This window comes from Microcaecilia unicolor, chromosome 3 (genome assembly GCF_901765095.1).
Source record: "Microcaecilia unicolor chromosome 3, aMicUni1.1, whole genome shotgun sequence".
Taxonomy (NCBI): Eukaryota; Metazoa; Chordata; class Amphibia; order Gymnophiona; family Siphonopidae; genus Microcaecilia; species Microcaecilia unicolor.
In genome coordinates this window covers 164,102,210-164,126,467 of record NC_044033.1, presented here as the reverse complement: position 1 = coordinate 164,126,467, position 24,258 = coordinate 164,102,210, and the positions used below count along the sequence as shown (strand labels likewise).

The following is a 24,258-nucleotide window of genomic DNA, read 5'->3' as shown; positions in this document are numbered from 1 at the left end:
TCTTCCTTGACCAATCAGGGACATGCTATGACCCATGCAATGGTGCAAAGAGAAGTGTTTGCAAGCCATTGAACTCTGAGTGTAAACAGATTCTATTGGGAGCATGCAAAACTATTTTTGTAATGCTGTTCAAATCATTTGGCCCAATATTCATAAGGATTTAATGGGGCAGGAGAGGCTCCTGCCTGGTTAAATTATGCTGAGCACCTGGTTAAATTATGCTGAGCACCTCAAGAAGGGATATTTAGTGGCACTTAAATGAATAGTCCCTCTGACTGCTGTAGCAGAGCCGGGGCAGTCTGGCGGTCCTGGAACTTATGCAGGCAATGGCAATATTCAGTGCTGTTGCCCACCTAGCTAACATGTAAGCAGGACATTTACATAGCAGCTCTTTTACAATCAACTGGTGTTTCTGCTTATTTTTATGCAAATGATATCCTTCTCATATATCCCACCTCTCCTTTCTTGTTGTCAATCAACCCCCTCCAAAGATGACTCGATTTAGTCTCCACCTGGCTATCAGACCACAAATTAGTGCTGAATAAAGAAGACTGTCGCATACTGGTTTTCAGGAACCCTCCCAACACCCTCTTCCATCATCAATCTTTTCGGTACCTCAATCACTCCAGTTAAAATCTTTAGATATCTAGGAATTATCTTTGACTCCTTACTGACCTTCCTGCCCCAAGTCTCACATCTCACCAAGGCTAGCTTTTTCATGTTTTGTCAACTTCGAGTTATTCGTCATTTCTTTAGAAGTGATGTTTTTCAAGCCTTGGTTCTTTCTCTTTTCATGACTCGGCTAAATTATTGTAATATTGTTTATGCTGATCTTCCACGTTCCTCCTTAAAAAAAAACTCCAATCCCTCCAAAACGCAGCTATTCGCTTTCTTTGTTGTGTTCACCGCTCTGATCACATCATGCATCTTTTGAAAGCATATCACTGGTTACCAGTCAAACAACAATCCACAAAGTAGCTACCCTAACATTTAAGGCCCTTCACCTGAGCATGCCCAACTACTTCTCCTGCAGTACAATCCTATACTCACCTGCTAGACTTCTTCATTCTTTAAACGATCACCAGTTAGTTGTTGACCTGGTCCCAAACTTGCTCAACAAAAATCCACTAAACGAAGAACTTTTTTCTTTCTCTTGCCTTTCATCTGGAATGGGCTCCCCCTTCCTATCCGTAGTAATCCCTCCTTTAAAAAATTTTAAAGTGAATTTAAGGCCTGGCTTTTTGGAAAGGCTTATGATGAGCAGTCTGGTTAAGGGTCCTCCCTGGTTTGAAGCATGATTTCTCATCCTCTGCTGTACTTAATTTCCTCTGTCACCTTTTCCACTCCCATCTCTCTCTTTTTTTTGTGTGAATGGTTTTTGCTGTCCTATCCAAGATTGTAGTTCTTTTCCTTTTCCAATGCTTTTCATTCTTAAACTAGTATCTACACTGCTCTGCTCGTCAGTTAGAGCTGTCTAACAAATCTAATAAAACTATAAACTACCCAGCTAGCCATGCAGATACAGCACTGAGCATCGGTTATATACATAGAACTTCTGGGTATTGCTGCTGGTCTGGATTATTTAATGCTGATGCCCAGACATGGCCTGGTATTGAACATCTGGGACAAAATATTTATCACATTTTTATCTTCTAGAAGACTATGGTTTATGTAAAGAACATTCATTATTTAAAAACTGTCAACTAATAGGGTTAAAGATGAGTCTTGCAATCACTTGATGGGCTCAGAAATGCAGAGCAAGGACCTGACACGAGATTGTGTTTCGGCCTAACAAAGTCTGCCTCAGGGATCTGCTGCGGGTAGAATCAGGAAAAAGTAACATTTAAAAATGGCTCTGAAAACACGTTCCTCGCTCTATTAACTCAAGCACAGGAAACACTGCATTTATGAGCCCATTAGTGATTGGAAGACTCAGACTCATCCTTTAACCCCACTCTCCTATTGGCCATGCGCACGGGTTCTTCCATTCCTCCACCTCGGTTGTTTTTCCTGAATTACTGTTTTCAATCATCTTGAGAAAAATTTCATGCAGGTTTGAAAACTGCTTCAAATGCATACTGTAGAGATATGGTACGGCCAGGAGCCCCCACTGGAATGGTGGAAGGCCAAACCTTGGAAATCAGGCTGTTAAAAACACTGGCCAAGTTTAAAACCAATGGCTAGTATGATTGAGGCCTTGTTGGAAAAGCAAGGCCTAGTGATTAAGCCTGGAAGAAGGGCTAGATGACTTGAATTGGAAAAGTTAGATCAAGAAACTGAAAACAAAATGGAACCCAGCTACAAAATGGATTCTCTTAGTTAGAGAAAACTTGTTTATCTGTATTAACAGGTGCAGGAGAATAGAGAAGTAAAATAGGGAAGTAACAGTTGGAAAAGGGAAAGTAGCTGTCCGAGAGGGGAGGGAGACTTTTCCTGTGAGCATTCTTGTGGTCAAACGAGTTTGAGCAAGTTTGGAATAAACAAGTCTTAACACTGGAGTGAATGTAAATGCATTGCTTTGGATTGGACCAAGAAAGAATATAAGAAAGGGCAAATCTGGGAGGGGACAGAGAAGATCCTGCTGTCCTCCAGAGATGCTGCCCGTCTGTCCACTCATCTGCTTGTACTCCTAATCCTGCTGTATTGTTGTGGTAAGCTATAATAAAGGTAATTATCCTTATAACCTCTTCTCTTGCTCCTTTCTATCAAGTGTCTAGAGACTTTAATAAACTTGTGGGGTTAAAATGCTTGACAAGAATACACATAGGTCTATAGACATTGGTTGGAAGTCAGATAAGCACAAACATATCATAGACAGCCTTCAAGGGAACCTCTCTGGTGGGTGGCCTGCCTGCCAGCCTACCACAGAGGGTCCTTATGGGTCTATCCAACCCTAGATAAAAACAATACTGAAGGAGGTTGAGTGTGCAGTACTATATGCATGGTATCAGAACTTCAGTGATAGTTGTGTTTATTTATTTATTTAGATTTTGCTCACACCTTTTTCAGTAGTAGCTCAAAGTGAGTTACATTCAGGTACACTGGGTATTTCCCTTGAGGGCTCACAATCTAATGCCCAGATGATTGCTCTAAAAATAGCATTGGAACAGCATGGGGCTTTACCGCCTCTATGATAAGAGATATTATCTTGCAAATTTATGTGCGCTATTATCTCTGATCATAGGGTAAAGTGTGAGAGGACTGTGCCTGAGCATGCACTCAGACACAATCCTCCTGCACTTGCTTGACAGGTCTGAGCTGTCAAAAGCCCAGACCTGTCATACACAGAGGCTGGAGGTCCGTGGCCTAGTACCCTCACACCGAGCCAGTGACACAGGGGCTGGAGGTCCCCCCGGACCCCCCAACACAAGTTCAGGGGGGGATAGAGATCTGGTGGGTCTCCAGCCCCCCACCCCCCCTAGCATCCCCCAAGTAAAGCACTGGTGGCCAGTGGGCCGCAAATCATCCCCCCCTCCCAACCTGGTTGTCTACTGGCCCTCTTCCCTACCTCCCCCCAGTACCTTTGTTGGAGGAGGGAGAGAAACTCCCTTATATGGTGTGAAGCCCCGCCCAGCGCATCACAGGATGCACCGGGCAGGACTGGGTGCTACCATTTTTGAGGCGGCATTGCTGGAAAAGGAGGGAGTTACCTCCCTCCTCCAACAAGGGTACGGGGAGGGGAGGGGAAGAGGGCCACTAGACTGGCGTAGGGTTTTTCATGAACAGCGCGCCAATGTTTGGCATACTGCTCGCTGATCATTGGGGAGGAATAGGTTTAGCATGCATTAAGCCCTGTTTAGCATGCATTTGCATTCAGAGCCCATGAGTGCATTATTTCATGTACTCAGGGGCTCTGATCATGGGGTGACAGCAAATGCAGGCACTAGTATGGTGCTTACCCAAGATCACAAGGAGCAGCAGCAGGATTTGAACCAGCCACCTCTGGATGTCAAGACCAGTGCTCTAACCACTAGGCCACTCCTCCATATCTGCTAAAGTGGACTCTGGTGCTCAAACGGTCACGCCTTGATATCTCCACTAGTCTATAAAGTGCCACCTGCCTCTGTCATTTAATGCAGGTCCAGCCCAACCATTAGGCAAGACTAGGCAGTCACCCAGGGCAGCAGCTTATAAAGGGGGCCAAAAAGTAGCTGCAGTCAAAACAATAGTTCCCAAGCACCACATAAAATCAAAGAAATTATGGAAGGTACTTTAACCAGTAGGGAGGGTGGGCAGTTTTGAAACAACCCGTTCACAAAAATTATTCTGGGAAGGGTGGGTCTTGGGGTGATTATGACTGATGGGAGGGGGAATGGGGGGGGGACACCTAGGCCCTGTACTTATGGTAACAGACTTAGGGGTGTAGTTATAAAAAGTGGGCTACCGGTAAGACATATTTTACCATTACTTGTGGTATTTTATACTGTGAGACCTAGTAACTAATAAATCAGGGGTGGCAGACATTTTGTAAAATAGGGGTCAGTATGAAGATGAAGGGCTGATCTGTATAGGCACCGTTTTATTCAAAATCTGTTTGGGGGAATGACTGCTCCCCTTGCACCCCACCTAGCTATGCCTCTGTTTAACAGTAGCCCACATTGATAACTACACCCCTTAATGTCTAGAAAATAGCCTATCTTCTGAAAGATGCTCCCTTCTCTGTCTTGAGGTTTCTAACTTAAGATTGGTGGCCAATATCTGGTGACAGAGGTTGCATCCATATCATTTACAAGTCTAAAACTGTTGGGTCGGAAATTCCAGGTCTTGTGGCTAAATAACCACCTTCCTAATCATGTCCTCTATCCTGGTAGAAGAGAAAACTTTGGCTTAAACAAGCTCACAACTCTGAAAATAGAACAAGCTTTAGTTACAGTGGCATCATCTTAACATAGGACACACAGGCAATTCATTCATCGTTGCTAATATTCTAGTCAATAGAAATTATAACCAGGAAATTTGAAGGAACAACAGATAATGAACAAGACAAAAAATAATGCTAGATAATGTACACGCAACTAGAATACACTATTGGCATGACAAGCAAAGCTGCATCTGGTTGTAGTGATTTTTCCTTAAAATTAAAATAAAGCATGGCTTATAACAGCGTATTTTCAGCAATGCATAAGCTAGTTGTTGCTATAAGGCATCTCAGCAAGCAAAGCAGAATGGGTTTTGATTTTCTTATCCATCATCGGAGCTTATTCTATGCCATTCTGGGGATATTTTTATAAGGAAGTGTGCTAAGAACAAATGTAAATGGCAATATTTTAGCCCTTTCTACATATATACAGTCACATATGCACTCAATTTTTATTTCGGTCTCCAAAATGAAAAAAAAAAATTGCAGTCTCACTTCTTAGGGCATCTTTTACTAAACTGAAACAGTGCAACTATACGGCAGCAATAAACACACACAACTTTCCTCCAATCAAGACCAGTAAACATATTTCTAGTGGGAGCTAAATACACAACTGGCTCCTTTCATAATGAACTCTAACCACCTCATTCTATCACAGGTAACTTAAAGTTAGGCGTTAATTGTGCATCTAAGTTATAGAATACTAGAACTTATCGATGAGTGTTACAGTTAAGCTCAGAAGTGCTAGCCGCATGCTCAGTGGTATTCTACAATTTACATGAACACCTGTCTTAGCATGTAAATGCAAGAGAACAGTCACAGGGGGAACAGCATTCAGTGGCGGCCCTACCATTAGGCCACCTGAGGCGGCACTGCTAGGGAGCAGCATCTCCCTCTTCCCTTCTTTGATCCCCTTCCCCGTGCCTACCTTTGTTTATTAAGAGTTGGCAATGGCAGCAACCCCCATTGACTGCCCTGCCGCTGGCACCAGCCTCTCTCTACTGTGGTCTGTGTCTGACAGTTTCCTGTTTCCTTAGAGGCGGGCCACGATAGAGAGAAGAGGCTGGTGCCAGCGACAGGGCAGCCTCATGGCAATCATTGCCGCTGCCATCTTTTGGAACACAAAGGTAGGCTCAGGGAAGGGGGTTGAAGGAGGAAAGTGGGGGGAGATGCCAGACCATGGCCGGCGGCGGGGGGGGGGGGAGTATCTCAGCCCTCGCCTCGGGCGACAAATTGCCTTGGGCTGCCCCGGGAGCATTTATGTGAGCCCACTGACTTACCCTAGCAATCTATAGTATCTCTGGGCACCAAGATGCTGTTATAGAATTTGCACTGCTCTTCACATCTAACTTTTGGCAACCTTTATAAAATTGGCCCCTAAGATTATAAATTACCCAATTCCACTAATTCAGCATTTGCTAGGGAGCATCACTCAGACACTGAGATGAGTACTTTTCCAAAAACAATCCCTCATGCATATTTTTCCAAGGTTGTGGATTGCCAAATTCGTTTGCAAGCCTTTTTTAATGTTAATATGGATAAAATCCACAGCAGACTTGCAGATTTCAAAGCCATCCATGGTAAAAAGGAAAAGGAACAAGAAGTGTGACTGGATATTTTTTTCACACAAATTCCCTGCAAGTCCCAGTGAATTCTTCCTAAAGGTCATGCTGAAATTTATTTGGGTTGAATTTAATATAAACTAGTCTGTACATTACTCAGGGCTTTTTTTGGAGGGGGTACTTGGGGGTACTGAGTACCGGCACCTTTTCCATTATCTGCTGAAATTGACCTATGGACCCCAAGTTTTAATGAAAGAGCTCGGGCTCTACACACCAATTCTGCCTTGTCATAGATTCTGTGACTGGTTGCAGGGGGGCCTGGCCATTGTGGGGTGGGTCTGTCAGTGATCACCCCACCCTTGAAGGGTGGCCTAGCATTTGAGTACCGGCACCTTTTTTGCTAGAAATAACATACTGACATTACTACAGTTTTGGACTAGTAATGTCTCCAGTCAGTATTTTAAAAGATTTGCAATTAAATAAAAAAAAAAAAAAACCTGTTACGAAACATCTCTGTCCTGAGATCCTCGTCAAGGTTTGTGAACACTTAAGTTTCTGAACTCCCCAGGTGCTACCTAGGTAGTAACAAGTGTTAGATAGTTTTAATGTTAATCCTTGTTTTGGTTATCTGTTATTGCTTGATGTACTTTTCCACTTGGTTTTTCAAATGTTTACTGAGCAACTTTTTCATGATAATAAACCTATAGTTTATTAGCTCTGCTGTCCAGGACTGACTAAGAATTCTGGTTTGTGTTTTTGGGTTTCTGGGTGCTTTCTAGAAACTGTGGTACCCCTGAAGTGCGGCCCCAGTGTCCTAGAAATTACCGGGGAATAACTTGAGTGTGGGAGACTATCCCAGAGGTGAGTGGGAGCCAGCCGGGAGGAGGAGGAGTGTGCCAGAATAGAGCAGGAGCCCAGGTGCAGATGAGTCTGGGCAGTGCTGGGCAGACCCTTCGGCTGGCTGCAGGGTAACCCCAGACGGTTGCTAGGCATCTCATGACAAAAACCTTCACTAGTAGGCACCCAACCTGTTTTCCACAAGCTACTGTGTGAATCTGTCCTATGTGGCCTTTGTAAATTCTTACTCTGTCGTCTCTTTTTGGGGCCCTTTTACTAAGCAGTGCTAAAAAGTGGCCAGCACTATTCCCAGCGCGTGTTTTTCCCACACGCTGTGGCCACTTCTAGCACAGTGGTAAAATGGCCATATTTTCCATTTTTTCTATTAACAACCATGCTCTAATTTCCCCATTAGTGCCTCGCCATTAGTGCACAAGCCCTTATCGCCACCTATTTTGTAGTTGGTAAGGGCTCACACTCTAACCATATCTTAACTGGTTAGCACACGGCAATGTAGCTGCACTAACTGATTAGTGCAGAGCACGCCTACTGTCTGCCCCAGACTCCCCCAGAACTAAAAAATAGCGTCTGGGTAGTACATGCTGATCTCAAAACTGCCATGGGATGCCAGAGCGTGCTGCACGGTAGTGCTTTTTAACCTGCGGTAAGCACGCTTAGTAAAAGGACCCCTTTTTCTTTGTTGCACTAGCCTGTGTTGCTGGAGAAAAAGCCCATCTGGTCTTTAGTGCCCTCTGGTGGATGCAGAGAATCATGCAGAAGAGTTCCTGTGGTGGTGTCTCTGGTGTCCGGCGTAGTGTGCCTGAGCAGGTTGGCTGTGTGGAGTTTGGAGATGACAAAAAGTGGGAGCTACCTAACCTTTGATTAAAACTGCAGTCTGAAGCAGTCAAGAGATGGAGGGGAGAAAAGGAATGGTAAGGAAAGATTGAAGCAGTTACAGTATCAGGTACCAAATGGTCCTTAGGAGACAGGAGGCCAGTGAAGTTTCAGAGGGATTTCTAAAGTCCAAAGAAAGGGAAAGAAAGTATCCTAGAAGCGTTTGTGGAAAAATGGATCACACCTCTATTATGCATCTGTGCTTGTATGCTGTGAAGCTGCCATAATGCCTGTTACCATGTGTACTGCTGGATCTGAGGAATCAGTTTTATTTATTTATTTATTATTACATTTGTACCCCGCGCTTTCCCACTCAAAGCAGGTTCAATGCGGTTTACATAGTAATAGGGATTACAGGATATTGATAAAGAAAATGAAAGTTAAGTATAGCACAATAACAAGAGTGATAGGTGGGTAGAGAAGGACAGGGGTGAAGGGAGTAGGAGAGGTGTGAGCAAGGGTAGAGGAGGCGGGAGGGGGATAGATTGCAGGATGAGCATAGGGAATTTTGGTGGGAAAGATAGTCATGGTCATTGTCGTTGTCTCCAGGATATGCGATGGGTAGTAGGGTTCATAGAATTAGTTTGGGTTATTAGGATAGGCTTGTTTGAACAGGTAGGTTTTTAGTGATTTCCAGAAGGGTAGATAGTTACTGATTGATCCGATAGGTCTGGGGAGGGCATTCCAGAGTTGGCTGCCTAAGAAGGAGAAGTTGGATCCATATTAGGTTTTATATCTGAGTCCTTTGCATTTGGGGTAATGTAGATTGAGGTAAGTTAGCAGTAAAGGCTTTTACTTTGGAACGTCATTATCTTGTCTGAAGTGTCTCCATGAACACATTTGCAGATCCATATCAGGGTTTCCATACAACCTATTGAAACTGGATCCAGAACTAAGTGAGCACCTAGCCCGCAAGGACTATAGGGAAGAGGAGCTATTTATCCAAAACAGAGGCTTCTCTTAAGCTTTTATTGAATTGCTAACTACTTTTTAAAAAAGCCTTATTTCCCAGCCCATTAATTTATTCCGTTTATTTATTTGTTACATTTGTATCCCACGTTGTCCCACCTTTTTGCAGGCTCAATGTGGCTTACATAGTAGCGTTAACGGCGTTAGCCGATTCCGGTCTGAACAAATACAAGGTATGAATGAATACAGGTGAGATTGTAGTACAATGTGGTACATGTATGTTAGGTACATTTGGGGGGAAATAGAGAGGGAGAGGAAGAGTTAGGAAGAATTAGGATGTGTCATTACGATCTTTGGTTACGTTGTGTTGCAGGTATCCAGGTATTTTTTTATGTTGGGTCGGTGGGGTATGCTTTTCTGAACAGGTCTGTTTTTAGTACTTCCTGGAACTTTAGGTGGTCGAGCGTAGTTTTTACTGCCTTTGACAGTGCGTTCCATAGTTGTGCGCTTGAGTAGGAAAAGCTGGATGCATAGGTGGATTTGTATTTGAGTCCTTTACTGCTTGGGTAGTGGAGGTTTAGGTATGATCGTGCTGATTTTGGCAGGTAGAAGAATTAGACCTATCTCCCTTGACTAACAACATATCTAATACACATGACCCCCCCTCACGGGTTGTCAGCCATTGGGTTAGCCCACGCTGGGCAGGAATAGCTATTGTAATACGAAATACAGACTAGACACTGATCTCTACCAGCAGGTTCCTGTTTCTAACTCAAAACAAAGCCAGCAAGAGCTGTGCAGCTGCAGGGAAAGGTGATAAGGGTGCACGGTGTGTGCAGCGTGCATGAAAACAGCACTAAGCACGTAGGCGAGGCTTCTGTTGTATCAGCAGGTGCAGCTCTCTGATTTCACAGCCCCGAGATAACAGCTGGATGTCAAAAGTAGCACTAGGAACCCTCCACTGCACAGCAGCCTAAGCAAAATCAGCTTGCTTCACACATGCACATCCAAGAAGCATGCAGAACAGAGAGAGTTTTCAGCTTTACCTGGCTTTCATACTGGATGAAAGGAAAAGATAAAAAAAAATTAATTGTATTAACTCTCTATGCTCAATTTCAGCATCACTTATAAAAACTGAGAAGTTACCCTACTAAAATATCAATCATGGAGTGCAAGAACAGATGGCATAAATTGATGTTGCGCTTCAGCTAATTCGTATAATTACTGTACTTAGGCAGCATTAATCATTTAAATTTAGGAATCCTGCCAGAAAATCATTAATATTGTAAAAGTTAAACATTTATGGTTTCATCCCAACACAGAGAGGAACACGTCAAATTGTACAGGTTAAAATTAAACTCTCTGACATCTATAGTATAAGTGGGGCTCACTGTTAAGACAGGGGTGAGTTTTCTGAGGCAATTCTCCCTGCATCCCTCTCACCCCTCCCACCCCCACCTCATGTTCTGCTTTTCTCACACAAATCACTTCTGGGGCAAATGCTCTTGTTGGGCTTATTGCTGCTTAGTAAAAGACCCCCTAAGTGACATACAATTAGCAATCTTTGAAAGACCTTATGTACTATCTTTTTGGCATAGACTTCCAAAGACAGAGAGGAAACTAAAATCATACCAAGATATCAAATCTCATGGACTACAGTCTTTCTTCTATGTTTGTGCAGCGCTGCGTACGCCTTGTAGTGCTATAGAAATGCTAAATAGTAGTAGTAGTAGTAATCAACAGTAAAGGAAAAAGGAAAATTAGACAACGGATAGCTTGCCAACATCAAAACTCAAGTTTTGTTTGGCCATATTTAGTTTTAAGCAATTTACAGCGCTGCGTAACCCTGGCAGCGCTATAGAAATGCTAAGTAGTAGTAGTAGTTTTAAGCAATTTGCTTTCATCCAAGTACCAATCGAGTGCAAGCACATCTTTAAATACAAAATTGAATATTATCAGCACATAATTTATATTGCAGACCTAAGCACCCAAAAGCCTACACAAAGAAACCATGTACAACATGGATGACAGGGCAGAGCCTTGAGGTACACCATGAGATATTTAAAAAAAAAGGAAGACTGTTGATGACCATTGACTACATAAGTACATAAGAACTGCCACACCGGGAAAAGACCAAAGGTCCATCAAGCCCAGCACTCTGTCTCCGACAGCGGCCAATCCAGGCCCCAAGAACCTGGCAAAACCCCCAAATTTAATAATGATCAATGGACTTTTCCTTTAGGAATCTGTTCATACCCCCTTTAAACTCAGCAAGGCCAGCTGCCGTCACTACCTTCTCCGGCAATGAGTTCCAGAGTCTAACTACGCGCTGAGTAAAGAAAACCTTTCTCCGATTTGTTTTAAACCAACCACATTCTAATTTCATCTTGTGTCCCCTGGTTCTATTATTGTTAGAAAGTGTAAACAAACGCTTCACATCTGTCCGCTCTACCCTACTCATTATTTTGTAGACCTCTATCATATCACCCCTCAGCCGCCTTTTCTCCAGTTTGTGCCCCTCCACACTTGTGCCCTACACAGCCCTTGGTACAGCACTGGTTCATTGCTCCTTCTCTAGCTCACATTCAGCCTGGATTTCAATTAGTCATGCTTACTGTGGTACAGGAGCAGACTGACCATATGGCAACTGATCATGTGGGAGAGTGGCACTGGGCCCCCTACAACTCTGCATACTTTTTAGCCAGTCCTGCCCCCAAGTGTGCATCAAAAGGAGGAGTAACCTGCCGAGCTATGCAGAGCACTTGCACAGCTGGCTCTATGGGGGCTGCCCATGGGAGAGTATGGAGGGGATTGGGACACTGATAGGTACTGCCATGGTTTTGAAATCTGGGATGGGGGGGGGGGGGGGCAGCGGCAGTAGTGGCCTGGGGGGAGCTAATGACCTTTACTGCCCGGGAGTCTAGATCACTGTTAGTCCGCCCCTGCTGTGGTAAACCTTGAATTTAATATTCTATGCCTGATTACACTAACAATCAGTAACAATACACCACATTTAGAAGGGAATTTCTATACAGAGGTGCCTACATTTAAGTGCCAAGTAGATGACTATTTGACACCTATTCTGTAAAGGAAAATAGGCCCCTGCTTTCCTGCATATATTTTAGGCACAACCATATATATCAGCCATGTAGCTGGTACAAAAGCCCACACCTAGATTAGTAAAAGCAGGTGTAAATGATAGTATTCTGGAATTTACATGTTTTAACTGTGTGCTTCGCCCATGCCTACCTTCAAAATTACCTACCACTGTATGTAGGGGACATTTTAAAGTGTGTAGGCAGAAAAGTGGCATTTATGTGCTTATGTGCTAGTATTCAGGTCATTTACCTGCTTTCTTGATCCCCTTCTTATAGAATTACCCTTTCCATGAAAAACCACACCTTGAATTTAGATACACCTATAATCAATTCCTTTAAACCTCTTTAATCATGGCTTTATTCTTTTAATTCAGACTCTCCTATTTGCATTTTGTTGTATGTCTGATCTGTCTTGACAACATTGTAACTCTTTTGTTATGTGCATACATGTAGTGCGCCCTGTAGAAATCACAATAATAATAATTATTCTTGGGACCTTTTACTAAGATGCGTTAAGCAGCTAGTGCAGGCATTACTAGTTGCTTAACAGGCTGAGTGGGCATGATGGGGGCACAATGACAATTTTTTCCAAAAAGTTTTCCACTCCCTCACATCTGATTCCATTCCCAGCATACAAATCCCCACCCCGAAGCTCCCCTGATCCGAGTCCCTGACCCCTCCCAAACCCCTGTGATCACATCCCTTATCCCGCCTGATGACATTCCCCCTCTGATCAGCAAAGTCTATAGGCCCTTCCTCTTACTCAAAAGACTTGCCCACTTGTGCTCATCAGAACCCCCCCCCAACCATTCCTGCCCCCCCCCCCCATTACTCCCGGGCCCTATTCAGAGGTGATCATACAAGATACAGTGGGTTGGGATGGGAGCACTCCCCCTCTGCTCCCGCCTGTCCGGCTTCAGGTCTGAAAATGGTAGTGGTAGTCTAGCAGTACTGTCATTAGGGGTTAGGCTTCCATATAAGAAGATTGCCTCCTTATATGGAAGGCTGACCCCTAGCACAGTGGTGTAGCTACGTGGGGCCACGGGGGCCTGGGCCCCCGCAGATTTGGCCCTGGACCCCCTGCCGACGACCCGCCCGACCCCCCTCCCGCCACCAACCCGCCGTCGCCTGCCTTTGCTGGCGGGGGACCCCAACCCCCGCCAGCCGAGGTCCTCCTCTTCTCATAAAAGGCTTCCTTCTGTTTCTGATGTCCTGCAAGTACAAGGCTTCGTTCTGTGAGTCTGACATCCTGCACGTACAATGTGTACAACGTGCAGGACGTCAGAAACAGAAGGAAGCCTTTTGCGAGAAGAAGAGGACCTCGGCTGGTGGGGGTTGGGGTCCCCCACCAGCAAAGGTAGGCGATGGTGGGTTGGCGGCGGGAGGGGGGTCGAGAGGGTCGGCGGCAGGGGGGGGCAAAGTCGGCAATGGCAGGGGGGCAGTCAGCAATGGTGGGGGGGGGGTGTCGGCAATGGCGAGGGGGGCTAAAATGCGCAAATGTGCCCCCTCACCTCGGGCTCTGGATCCCCCTCCCACCGAAGTCTGGCTACGCCCCTGCCTAGCAGTAGCACCAAGAAAATACCACTAGGGTTCATGGCAGCTATTGTAAGAGATGGAGACAAACGGACAAAAGCAGATGGGCACCACTCCTACCCTGGTCCACTGGACACCTATGATCACCTCTGAGTATAGCTCGAGGGTGATAGATGGTCAGAGCAGTCTGAGGTGGTTTCCAGTGGGCACATGTGGGCAGGGCTTTCGGCAGACCTTTGCTGTTAGAGAAGGTTGTGTGGATTGGAAAGGGATTGCATCATGGGGTTGAGGTATGTGGTTAGGGGGGGGGGGGGAATTGAGAGGTCAGGAACTTGAATTAGGGAGGGGTGGGATTTGGATGGTGGGGAGGGAGGTAAGCAGAGGGTGTCAGATTGAGGGGGGCTGTGTTTGAGGAAAGTAACACCATGGCATATATCTTTGGATTATTTATTTATTTCTGCAAGGGTCTCGCCACGTTATAAGCTGTGCCAGATAGCGAGTGCTTTCTGGCAACTCATATAACGTGATTGTATCTGGTGTGGCTCTACCCTCTGTGGTAAATGCAGGAAGATGCTGAGCATGCCTGCTGCATTTACTGCACAGGCTTTGCACTTACTGTGCATTACTTTTTCTTTTTAACGCAATGTAAGTGCAAAACCTTACCACGCTTTAGTAAAAGGGCCCCTTGTCTGTGTTTTATACTATGCTGCTTATCGATACAAGTTATGTCATTATGGAATAAATAGCACATAACTTTGTAATGGGAAGAATTACAGTTGGAACAACCCCATATTAGGCTGTAGTCACTACAGGATCCAGATGACATTCGAGTTCAATTACCTTAAGTTTCTAACTGTTGGTAATCCACCAAAATATATTCTCTCATCTGCTTTCAGGTTTAGGCCAAAGTTGCTGCCTGTGGAAGTTGTGCCGACACTGTCTTCTTCATTGCTGTCTAAATCCACTATTGAGATATTGGCTGGAAAACAGGTATGGAGGAGAGAAATCAGTAAAACGTGCAATAATACGAGATATTTCATCCTGTAAAATTGTTCCTGCAGGAAAAATATAACTTCAAGCTATGCCATACCTGTATATATATATATATATATATATATATATATATATATATATATATATATTTCATATTGATTTGTCATGTATAGTCTGAAAAAGCTATTTGCTGCCTAAAAGATGCTCCATGACAAACTGAGCTGGGGGAATCACTCAGAAAGAAAGTGTGACTTCCCTGCCAACAAGAATTAACCCAATCAACAGAATAATGAGTTCTTTTGGCTAGGAGAATAGCATTCATCTCACAATGCACGGGTATACTTGTGTAAAAAGTGGGCACACCATGACGTGGATTCAGTAAATGGCGTCCAGATTATCTTCCAGTTGTTGCGGGCATTGCTCAACACAACAGTAGTACGGTTTCACTGAGTTGTTGGAGAAGCAGAAAGAGGGCATGGGAAGAAGCAGTGATCTGAGCAAGGGCAATCTGGGGGTGAAGAACACTCTCCCCACACCCTCTGATGATTTCCAAGGGGGAGAGGAGGATTTTACATTGCCTAGGGAAGCCCATACTTTAAATCTAAGCCTAGTGAAGCTACATTTAAAATACATATCTGCATGCGCTGTTTTCCTTCTCTGAGCTAAAAATTCCCAGGACAACTTTACTAAAGCCTGCTATTTCAGGGGCGTAGCCAGTCGGTGGGAGGGGGTCCAGAGCCCGAGTTGAGGGGGCACATTTTAGCCCCCCCCCCTCGGTGCCATTGCCGACACCACCTCCAACAAGTTTGACCCCCCCCTGCCGACGACCCTCTCGACCCCCCCGCCTGCCTGCTGTCGCCTACCTTTGCTGGCGGGGGACCCCAACCCCCGCCAGCTAAAGTCTTCTTCTTTTGTTTGGTTTCTGAGTCTGATGTCCTGCACGTACAACAGACATCAGACTCACAGAAATAGAATGAAGGAAGAAGACTTCAGCTGGTGGGGGTTGGGGTCCCCCGCCAGCAAAGGTAGCAGACGGCAACGGTGGGTTGATGGCAGGAGCGGGGGTTGAGAGGGTCATCAGCAGGGGGGGGTCCAGGGCCAAATCTATGGGGGCTCAGGCCCCCGTGGCCCCATAGTAGCTACACCACTGCTATAAATATGTCTGCTAAGGAACCTGCCCTTCCTTTCACTTTTAGCCAGATAATGGAGGGAATTTTTCAGACAGGCTAAGTTTCCTAGGGAAATGATGGAAAATGATCCTCCCCATAGCAAGGAAGATGAAGTGGTTTGATTAACAAGCTTTCTATGCATCCAGGAAGCAAGCATCTGATAGTCACGGAAACCCCTTCCAACAAACACTGCATGACTTGCCTATGTATTAACCAATGCAATTTGTCAGGCTGATTCTGTATAGGTCGCCCAAAGTTGTGCCAAAATTTGGGTGCGTAGGGCAGGTGCGTGTGTAAATTAAATAGTTAATAAGGCGTTAACATTCAATAATTGCCTAAATTTCATAGTGTGCAACTCTAAAGGGGAATGGCGATGGGAGGAACATAGGCGGATAAGAGCGTTCCTAGAAGTTGGGCGTGATGCTATAGAATACTGTAATTTGTGCGCCCAACTGCCAGAAATTAGAGCCGACATTTACAACAGGTTTCAGCAGGTGTAAATGCGGGTGATCAAAGCTTGGCCCTGGTTTAACGTGGATCTTTGTGGTGCCTATCTTTGGATGCCATTGATTGAATTCCTCCCTCTGTATCTGTTCATTAAAAATTTTTTTTTAATATTCAAAAGGATTTAGCCAAGCAGCAGAATCTTTTCTGGTTAAATCATGCTGAGCACCTCAGGAAAGGATATTCAGCAGCACTTAACCAGGCAGTGCCACTGGATATTCCCTTCTGACCTCCACAACACTCGCCAGACAGAGCTGAGGCAGTCTACTCTAAGGGCAGAGTCCCAAAAGCTATGCAGGCACTAGTATTATTTAGTGCTCTGTCCACACAGCTAACCAGACAAGTAGAACTTCTTAAATAGCAGTCCATTCTTTGCCCATTGAATATTGGCTGTACTTGAATAATTTACAACAGTGGTGTAGCCATACATGGTGTGTATGTTGCGTAAGCACCACTGTCAGCAGCTGGTCATAGGCGTTGTTACAGAGTGACATGTGCCAACCCAAAAAACTGCCTTGCCACTCCTCTTCCACCACAACCAGAGTCCACATACTCCGGCATTGCCTCCCTATCTTTCTCCTTCTTCTCCTTCATATCTTGGGTCTGATTTCTCTTCCCTTTGCCTCAAGTTTACAAACTTGTTGTGGACACCGGCAACGATTAGATCATGCTTTCCTCTAGTCAGTCCCGGGGTCCTTCGCTCTGTTGCAACTTCCCTTTGCCGCATGGGTGGGACGTGGCAGAGGGAAAGCCTGATCTAATGGCTGCCAGTGACTACAATGAGTTTGTAAACTTGTGGCAGAGGGGAGAGAGACCAGATTGGGAAGGAAGAAGAAGGTAGGGAAAGAGATTGGACCTGTGGGAGGGAAAGATGCTGCACAGTAAGGGAAGGGGAAGGAAGGAAAAGACAGAGGGGAGAAATGTTGCACATGAAGGAGGAATCTGCATGTGAAGAGAAGAGGGGAGACAAGCTGCACAGGAAGGGAAGGGAATGGAAAAGGGGAGACATGTTGCACATGAAGGAAAGGGAAAGGTAGAGGGAGAAATGGTGCATATGAAGAGAAGAGTAGAAACATGTTACATATGAAGGGAAGGAAAAGATAGAGGGGGGAGTGCTGCACAGGGAGGGAAGGGTGGAATGATGCACATGAAGGGAAGGGAAGGGAGGTGGAAAACTAAATAGCTTTGAGGCAGAAAATGGAAGAAAGCTGAACAAGAAAGATCAGTGCCAAACATAGACTTAGGGCAGGAAGTGAAGAAAATAGGGTAGAAAAGAAATAGCAAATGAACAGGAGGTCTGGGAAACAGAGTTAAGAGGGAAGCAGCAGAACCAGAGACTGAGAACAAGGTGATTAGAAAAATAAAATCACCAGACAACAAAGGTAGGAAAAATGTCAGTGTTGAGAATTTACATCTGTCGGCTTTATTTTGCACTATACAAGAGGACATGCATTTCTATTTCTGTGGTGTTGCACGACATGCAGAGTCTGGTATCTCTGGTTTTAGTTTTTGTCTCCATTTCAGTTTTCTCTGCATGTTTTTGTAGTCCTCTATTTTGCTTCAGGTGAGAGTCATGTTCTGCACCTGTGACTGAGGTGAAGGATTCTGCTGGCATGTGGTGTCTGTGTAGGAATCTGTAACAGTCCGTCTTGTTCCAGTTTCCCGGAAGCAAGCGTATTGGTATTCTAGGGCCAAGTGTAATATTTATAGCACTGTCTTTTCATAGGTGGGTTAGGGCTATTATGTTTTAGTAAGTTTCCTATATAGGTTTTGAATGTCTTTTTGCAGGGTTTTGTGTTATTTTGCAAAGTGTCTGGCCAGTTTGAAAAATCAGCAGTTGCAGCAAGCAAGTAAGCAAGAAATGTATTGACACAAGTAATTAACATAGGCATATGTTTAGCCCTGGCATTTTGTTTTGTATTCCTTACATCAGCGGCCTTTAAAGTACATGAGAACAATAATAGTGTTGTGTACGAGTGCAAGAGCCTAATGATTAAGAACTGTGCAATAACCCCAACCCTGCTAGAGATGCACCCTCTGATGAAAATTTCTGGCTCTGCCACTGATTTACAGGTATTGCCACTGACCAGATATTCACTGTCAGTATCCAGACAATGCCCAGCATTGAATATTTGGATCTAACTTAGCCAGTGGCAGTCAGCTTTGCCTTCGGACAATTTCTTTCTGGTGGACAACTAAACATGGTGCAACCTGGTGGCATTTCAGGGTATATCAGGGTCTTGTTTGTCTGTATTACTTAGATTGTAAGCTCTTTTGAGCAGGGACTGTCTCTTTGTATCAGGTGTTCAGCGCTGCGTGCGTCTGGTAGTGCTATACAAATGCTAATAATAATAATAATGAAGGGTCCTTGGGGGACTGAACCCAACAAATTTGAGGCAGTTTTGTGTTTTTTTTTTTTGGAGGAGGGGAGGGCAATTTGGAGTGGTGGGGCAGTAGCAAGGGGAGTTTTGGGGAGCAGAGGCATTTTGTGCATTGGTGGGACAGCTGTGGGATGGCAGTTTAAGTGGTGGAGCTGTGTGTAGGGTGGTGGGACATTAGTGGGAATAGTTTTGTAGAGTGCCCCACCAAATTTGAATCTTCCCTATTTTCCATTTTTTGTTTTATTTGTATTTGTTAACTATAGTGGCTGGCATGGCCCCTGCATTTACAGGTGGTTCTGTAACAACAAAAGCTTTTCCTGATCCAAATAAGAAAGCCAATGCACTAACCCTTGGGATTTCCTGCAGGTTAGCATCCTCCTTACAAGCACCATTTTTAGAGATACAAATGAGCTCATTATAAAAAAAACTGCAGCTGAAAATTAGCTAACTGAAAGATAACTACATCTCTGGAGATGCAGTTAACCTTTTTGCAAAATTGCCATACAAAGACATTTTTGCATGTCAGTTTTCAAGAAATTCATAATCGCGACCTGCACTGATCATCCTATGTCACAGTGTATTATTAATTTGAATAACTTTTATATCTACACTCAAATGTTTACTATGAGGATGTACCCGATTTTGTGAAATGTTTTCCACAAGCAGGCTCTAGATACAAAACAAAACAAACAAACAAAAAAACCCAATAAAAATTAAAAAAGGCCAACAATTCTGCATGTTTTTCTACATGTCGGCCCTAGTCTGAAACTATTCGCAGTTTAGTACATCAATCTCATGGTAAGCATATCTATCTATCTATCTATCTATCTATCTATCTATCTATCTATCTATCTATAACGGATCTTCTTTCAAATTTCTCTAATTTGGACAGTTCTGAACTTTGTGTTTAGGCATTATTAGCAGGGCTCTGCTGAGATTAGATGATTATCAAATATGGTACGAGAAAAACTCACCTTGCTTTTGAACTCTAGATAAAGTGAATGATTTCCATTTCCCATTATTGTGGATCTTATTGCTGATAGAAGAAGCTGTGCCTGAGCCCAGATCATAGCTGACTTTTATTCGACCATCACTTAGCTCGACACTCATGAAATCTTTCTGTTAATAAAATGCAGATGGCACATTATCATGACTGTGTACAGTAAAGATGGACTAGAGAAATAAGAAGGGACATGTGTACCATCTCACGTAAAGTCTAGTTCCCCTAGTATTTTGTACAAAAGACTCTACTGAACAAAGGCTTTTGTGAAATATGTAAGGATGTCAGCAAACACATGTGTATTTACTGACATGTCCAGTAGGAGGAGCAATTTTATAAAGCTGCATCATCTAATACCTTCCACGTAAAATTATAGGTGATTGTACCTGCAAGTGGCTATTTTCCAACTTCCAAGTATAAGTACCAGCACTTATACATATAGTTGCCCAATTTCACAAATCTTTATATGAAACTGGAGGCAATTAAGTGAAGCTGCCAAATGTGTTTTTGTTAAAGATTAGAGAGAGAAAAATAAATGATGAGGGATTAAGAACATATCCCCTTTAATCTCCATTTAAAGCCCTAGTCAAAACAAGCACTTTTTTTTCTCAAATCTATGCATGCCTCAGAGCAGGTAGAAAGGCAGATGGGGAAATTGTTGTAAACATGTTTGTATTTCTACTTTCTTAACCTGCTCTAACCATGTCAAGGTCATGTCCCTTTTGATCTCTGTGTCCTAGGTAGTAGTGTAGCCACAGATAGGCTGGGTGAGCAGGAGCCCACCCACTTTGGATTCAAGCCCACCCAGTGTTGATGTACATCCTCTCTGTAGCTGGCAGAGATCTGGGGGGAGGGGGGGGTAGAGAGCTGGCAATGTGCTGGGGACTTGCTTGAGGTGGGGGCACCAATGATAGGATCAGGGTCCTTTACAGAGGGCGCAGTGATTTCAGAAAACTGTTCCCACCTCTCTGTGAGTGGGTGGGGGATTGTATGTGAGTTTTCCCTATGTGCAGCTTTCTAAAATCACTGCTTCATCTGTACACAGAAGGACTTTGTAATGCAGTACTGCACCTATGTTAAAAGAGGCTCTGCATTTGGCAGAACCTGGTGTAAAATATTATGGGTATTCTCCAAGTGGTGCCTTGGGGACATATGAATCCTTTCTCCACATTTTAAAATCTGCCTCAAAGTATGCACTAATGTTTATACCTGCTCTCCAACAGGTGTATTGTCTGCATCCTCATCAGGGATGGAGCAACAGTTGCAGCACCCCCTGCTCTATTGGCCCGGTGCCACTTCCACACCCTCCCAAGCCTGCTGCTGCTGCCACTACTGCTTCACCCTCTGCCTAGGCCTGATGCCACTGGTACCACCCCTCTTGGCTCCACTGCCACCACTACCGTACTTCTTCAGCGCTGACATGAGGCTTTCTTCCACACGTGTACACTCTAGCGTTTCTGCATCCTGAATCCTATGATGACCTTCCTACTGAAAGGGGCATTTTCTGCGCTGGAGTGCAGGTAAGTAAATGTGGTGCCCCTCAAACAGTGACCCTCCTGCCATGCTTACCTTGCTTATTGTGTTCTGCTGGCCCTGACATTCAAGCTAGGCATGATTTCTTCCGGATTTGCACTAGTATTCGTGGAGGGGCATAATCGAACAGGGGGTGCCCATCTCTAAGGGCATCCATCTCTAAGGACGGCACCATGTAGGGGCGGGGAAACCCATATTATTGAAACAAGATGGGCGTCCATCTTTCGTTTCGATAATACGGTCGGGGACACCCAAATCTTGACATTTAGGTCAACCTTAGAGATGGCCGCCCTTAGAGATGGCTGACCTTGGTTTTCGCCGATAATGGAAACCAAAGACGTCCATCTCAAAAACAGCCAAATCCAAGCCATGCTCAGTTCGGGCATCTTTTCACGGCTTGGTCATGAAAAAAAATGGACCAAGTAAAGTCGGCCAAGTGCTAGTCAGGGACGCCCTTCTTTTTTTCATTATTGGCCAAGGACACCCATCTCCTAATCACGCCCCAGTCCCGCCTTTGCTACCCTTCCGGCACGCCCCCATGAACTTTAGTTACCCCGTGACGGAAAGCCGTCAAGGGTGTCAAAAAATTGGCTTTCGATTATGCTGATTTGGGCGGCTTTGCGAGAAGGATGCCGATCTTCCGATTTGTGTCGGAAGATGGGCGCCCTTCTCTTTCAAAAATAAGCTAGATAGGTACCTATTTGATTTTATAAAGTAGGCTTAAAAATAGGCAACCTGTTATAAAATTACCACCATACTGCATACAAGTAGGTGCTATCTTTTCCCTAATATTTATTTATTTAACACATTTATACCCCACATTTTCTCACTAGTTGCAGGCTCAATGTGGCTTACACAATACCATAGAGTAGGCTACAGTTAGTAAAATAGAATTTAACAATGTAATAATAAGATAGTGATCGAATATACAACGTATAAGACAACAAAGATAATAAAAGGTAATTAGAGATGATAAAGTCCATGAATTTTGCTGGAAAGGATGCCCTCTCTAGCAGTAGTCTCATGAAATTACAATGGGGAACAAATATTTGAATAACCCCTTGGTGAGTCCCGAGAGGAAGGAGATAAGAATTGGGGGGGCTGGGTTTGCTGGACAGAGGGGAGGGCATGGAAGTTGGGGGTGTGGTTCATTGGGGGGGAATCAGCATGACATGGGGAGGGGGATCTTAATGTTTGGGGGGATTAGACATGCTAGGGAGGGATCAGACATGTTTGGGGGATTGGATATGGGGGTAGGTGTGAATAGGAATTCAAAGGGGAGGGAAATTAAAGAGTGGGGGATGGTGGGGTGGTTTGTTGTTAGGGGAATAGCATTCTAATATTTATTTTCTACCTCTTGGCCTCCTCCTGCATTTGTGTGCAGGAATAGCAACCAACTTTCCAACATTATTGGGGGTACTAAACCCAACAGAAATTACCTCTCTCTGAACACAGAAAAGGAGTTTGTTCAATTCTGGGGGGTGTTCAAGCACCTACAGAGTCGGCTCCTCTGCCTGATAGCAGGTAGTGCCACTGCACTTCCTTTTGAGGTGTTGCTAATTGTGACTATACCATCAGAAGTGAGAATAGCTAGGGTTCAGTAATACTCCGCACACTAGCTGTCAGGATGGACCACTCCCCTGCTCCACCCTGATCCCGCCCACTGCTGCATTAAGCAGTTACTGCAGCATTTTTACTACATGTAATGGGTCAATGCTAACGTTTACTGAACGATAAAAGCTGAGCTAGCTGCTTAATGCAGCTTAGTAAAAGAGTCCCATGATGAACTATATAAAAAAAAAATCAACTCATGCCCTCAAACCATAACACAATATAAAACCTACCAGGTCCTGCGTAGCGAGGTACATTAGCAGAGCACTTGAAGAAAAGGTCTTGAACTTGAACATGATAGTGGAGATATTGGGATTCCAGCGGGTTGGCCGACTGACCAAAGCATAGCCCTCTCCGTCAAACTGAACAGTGCCCTCGCTGTCTGTAACCTGCGGGCTAGAACCAGAGAAGTTTTCAGACCAGAGTTTGGCTTGTTCTCTTACCTGTATGGATTTTGGCTGGAAAAGAGAAAAACCTACAAATCAACAATACCCGTTCTCTCTACACATAAGCATGTGCAGATACAAATATACAATTATGGAGAAAGAAAGAGCTGGATATAAATGTTTCAAATGTACACATTTATAAGGGATCATTTTTAGTGGTGGTGGTCACTGTTTTCATTTGAAAGTCTGTGCTTGTGTTTCAATTAATATATATATATAGTGCTGCAAAATGTAGAGTCAATAATAGTGGATATTTGTATAATATTTTGACCATCACCACTGCTATACCTGTAGTCTAGTTCAGCTTATCAGGACAGCAGCTAAAAAATCATCGTTATCTGGATTATTTTGCAGCTGTGTCCTCAGTTTTCCTCTTCACTACATCATAGGTTGGTTAAAGGGCGTTTCAGCCTGACACTCTCTGTTTAAGTCTATTTGAAAATTGACCTCATAAAAATCTACGCACAAATAACCTCTCTCCCTCTCTATATACAAGCCGTTGAGCCCATTAAAATGGGCAAAAGAAGCACCGTCAAGAAAGCGGTCGGAGCCCCGCTGGGTGCAGCCGTGCCTCCGCCCAGGAAATTCGCGGAGGGACGCGCCGGCTCCCAGCCCGGCCTGCGGTCACAGCAGCAGCGTCGGCTGCAGCTGATCAGACCTGTCGGACTGTGCCTCGGAGCTGCTGTCGGACGATCCCTGCCCGGTGCTCGCCGGTCACCCGCATGAGCGGCACGTTGGTCACTCTTCATTTATATAGTAGGATATATGTATATATATATGTCTATCTATCCATTTACATGGTATGTTGAGCTGTTATGCTCAAAGCTGGTCAAACTATTATTATTATTAGCATTTGTATATCGCTACCAGATGCACGCAGCGCTGAACACCTAAGTAAAAGTAAAGAATAAATGTATATTTCAATACTTA

The 24,258-nt window shown here is 44.3% G+C and overlaps 1 protein-coding gene across 1 annotated transcript in view; it reads right to left on the bottom strand.

The window, feature by feature from the left end:
• LAMA2 (laminin subunit alpha 2) overlaps window positions 1-24,258 on the bottom strand; it is a 1,107,608-nt gene that overhangs the window by 104,654 nt on the left and 978,696 nt on the right. The window contains exons 51-54 of the mRNA XM_030196530.1: window positions 23,116-23,278; window positions 19,713-19,857; window positions 14,532-14,670; window positions 10,107-10,118 (exon numbers count right to left, since the gene is read on the bottom strand). Of these exons, the coding sequence (XP_030052390.1) occupies window positions 10,107-10,118; window positions 14,532-14,670; window positions 19,713-19,857; window positions 23,116-23,278 (459 nt within the window). The remainder of the gene's footprint in view (window positions 1-10,106; window positions 10,119-14,531; window positions 14,671-19,712; window positions 19,858-23,115; window positions 23,279-24,258) is intronic.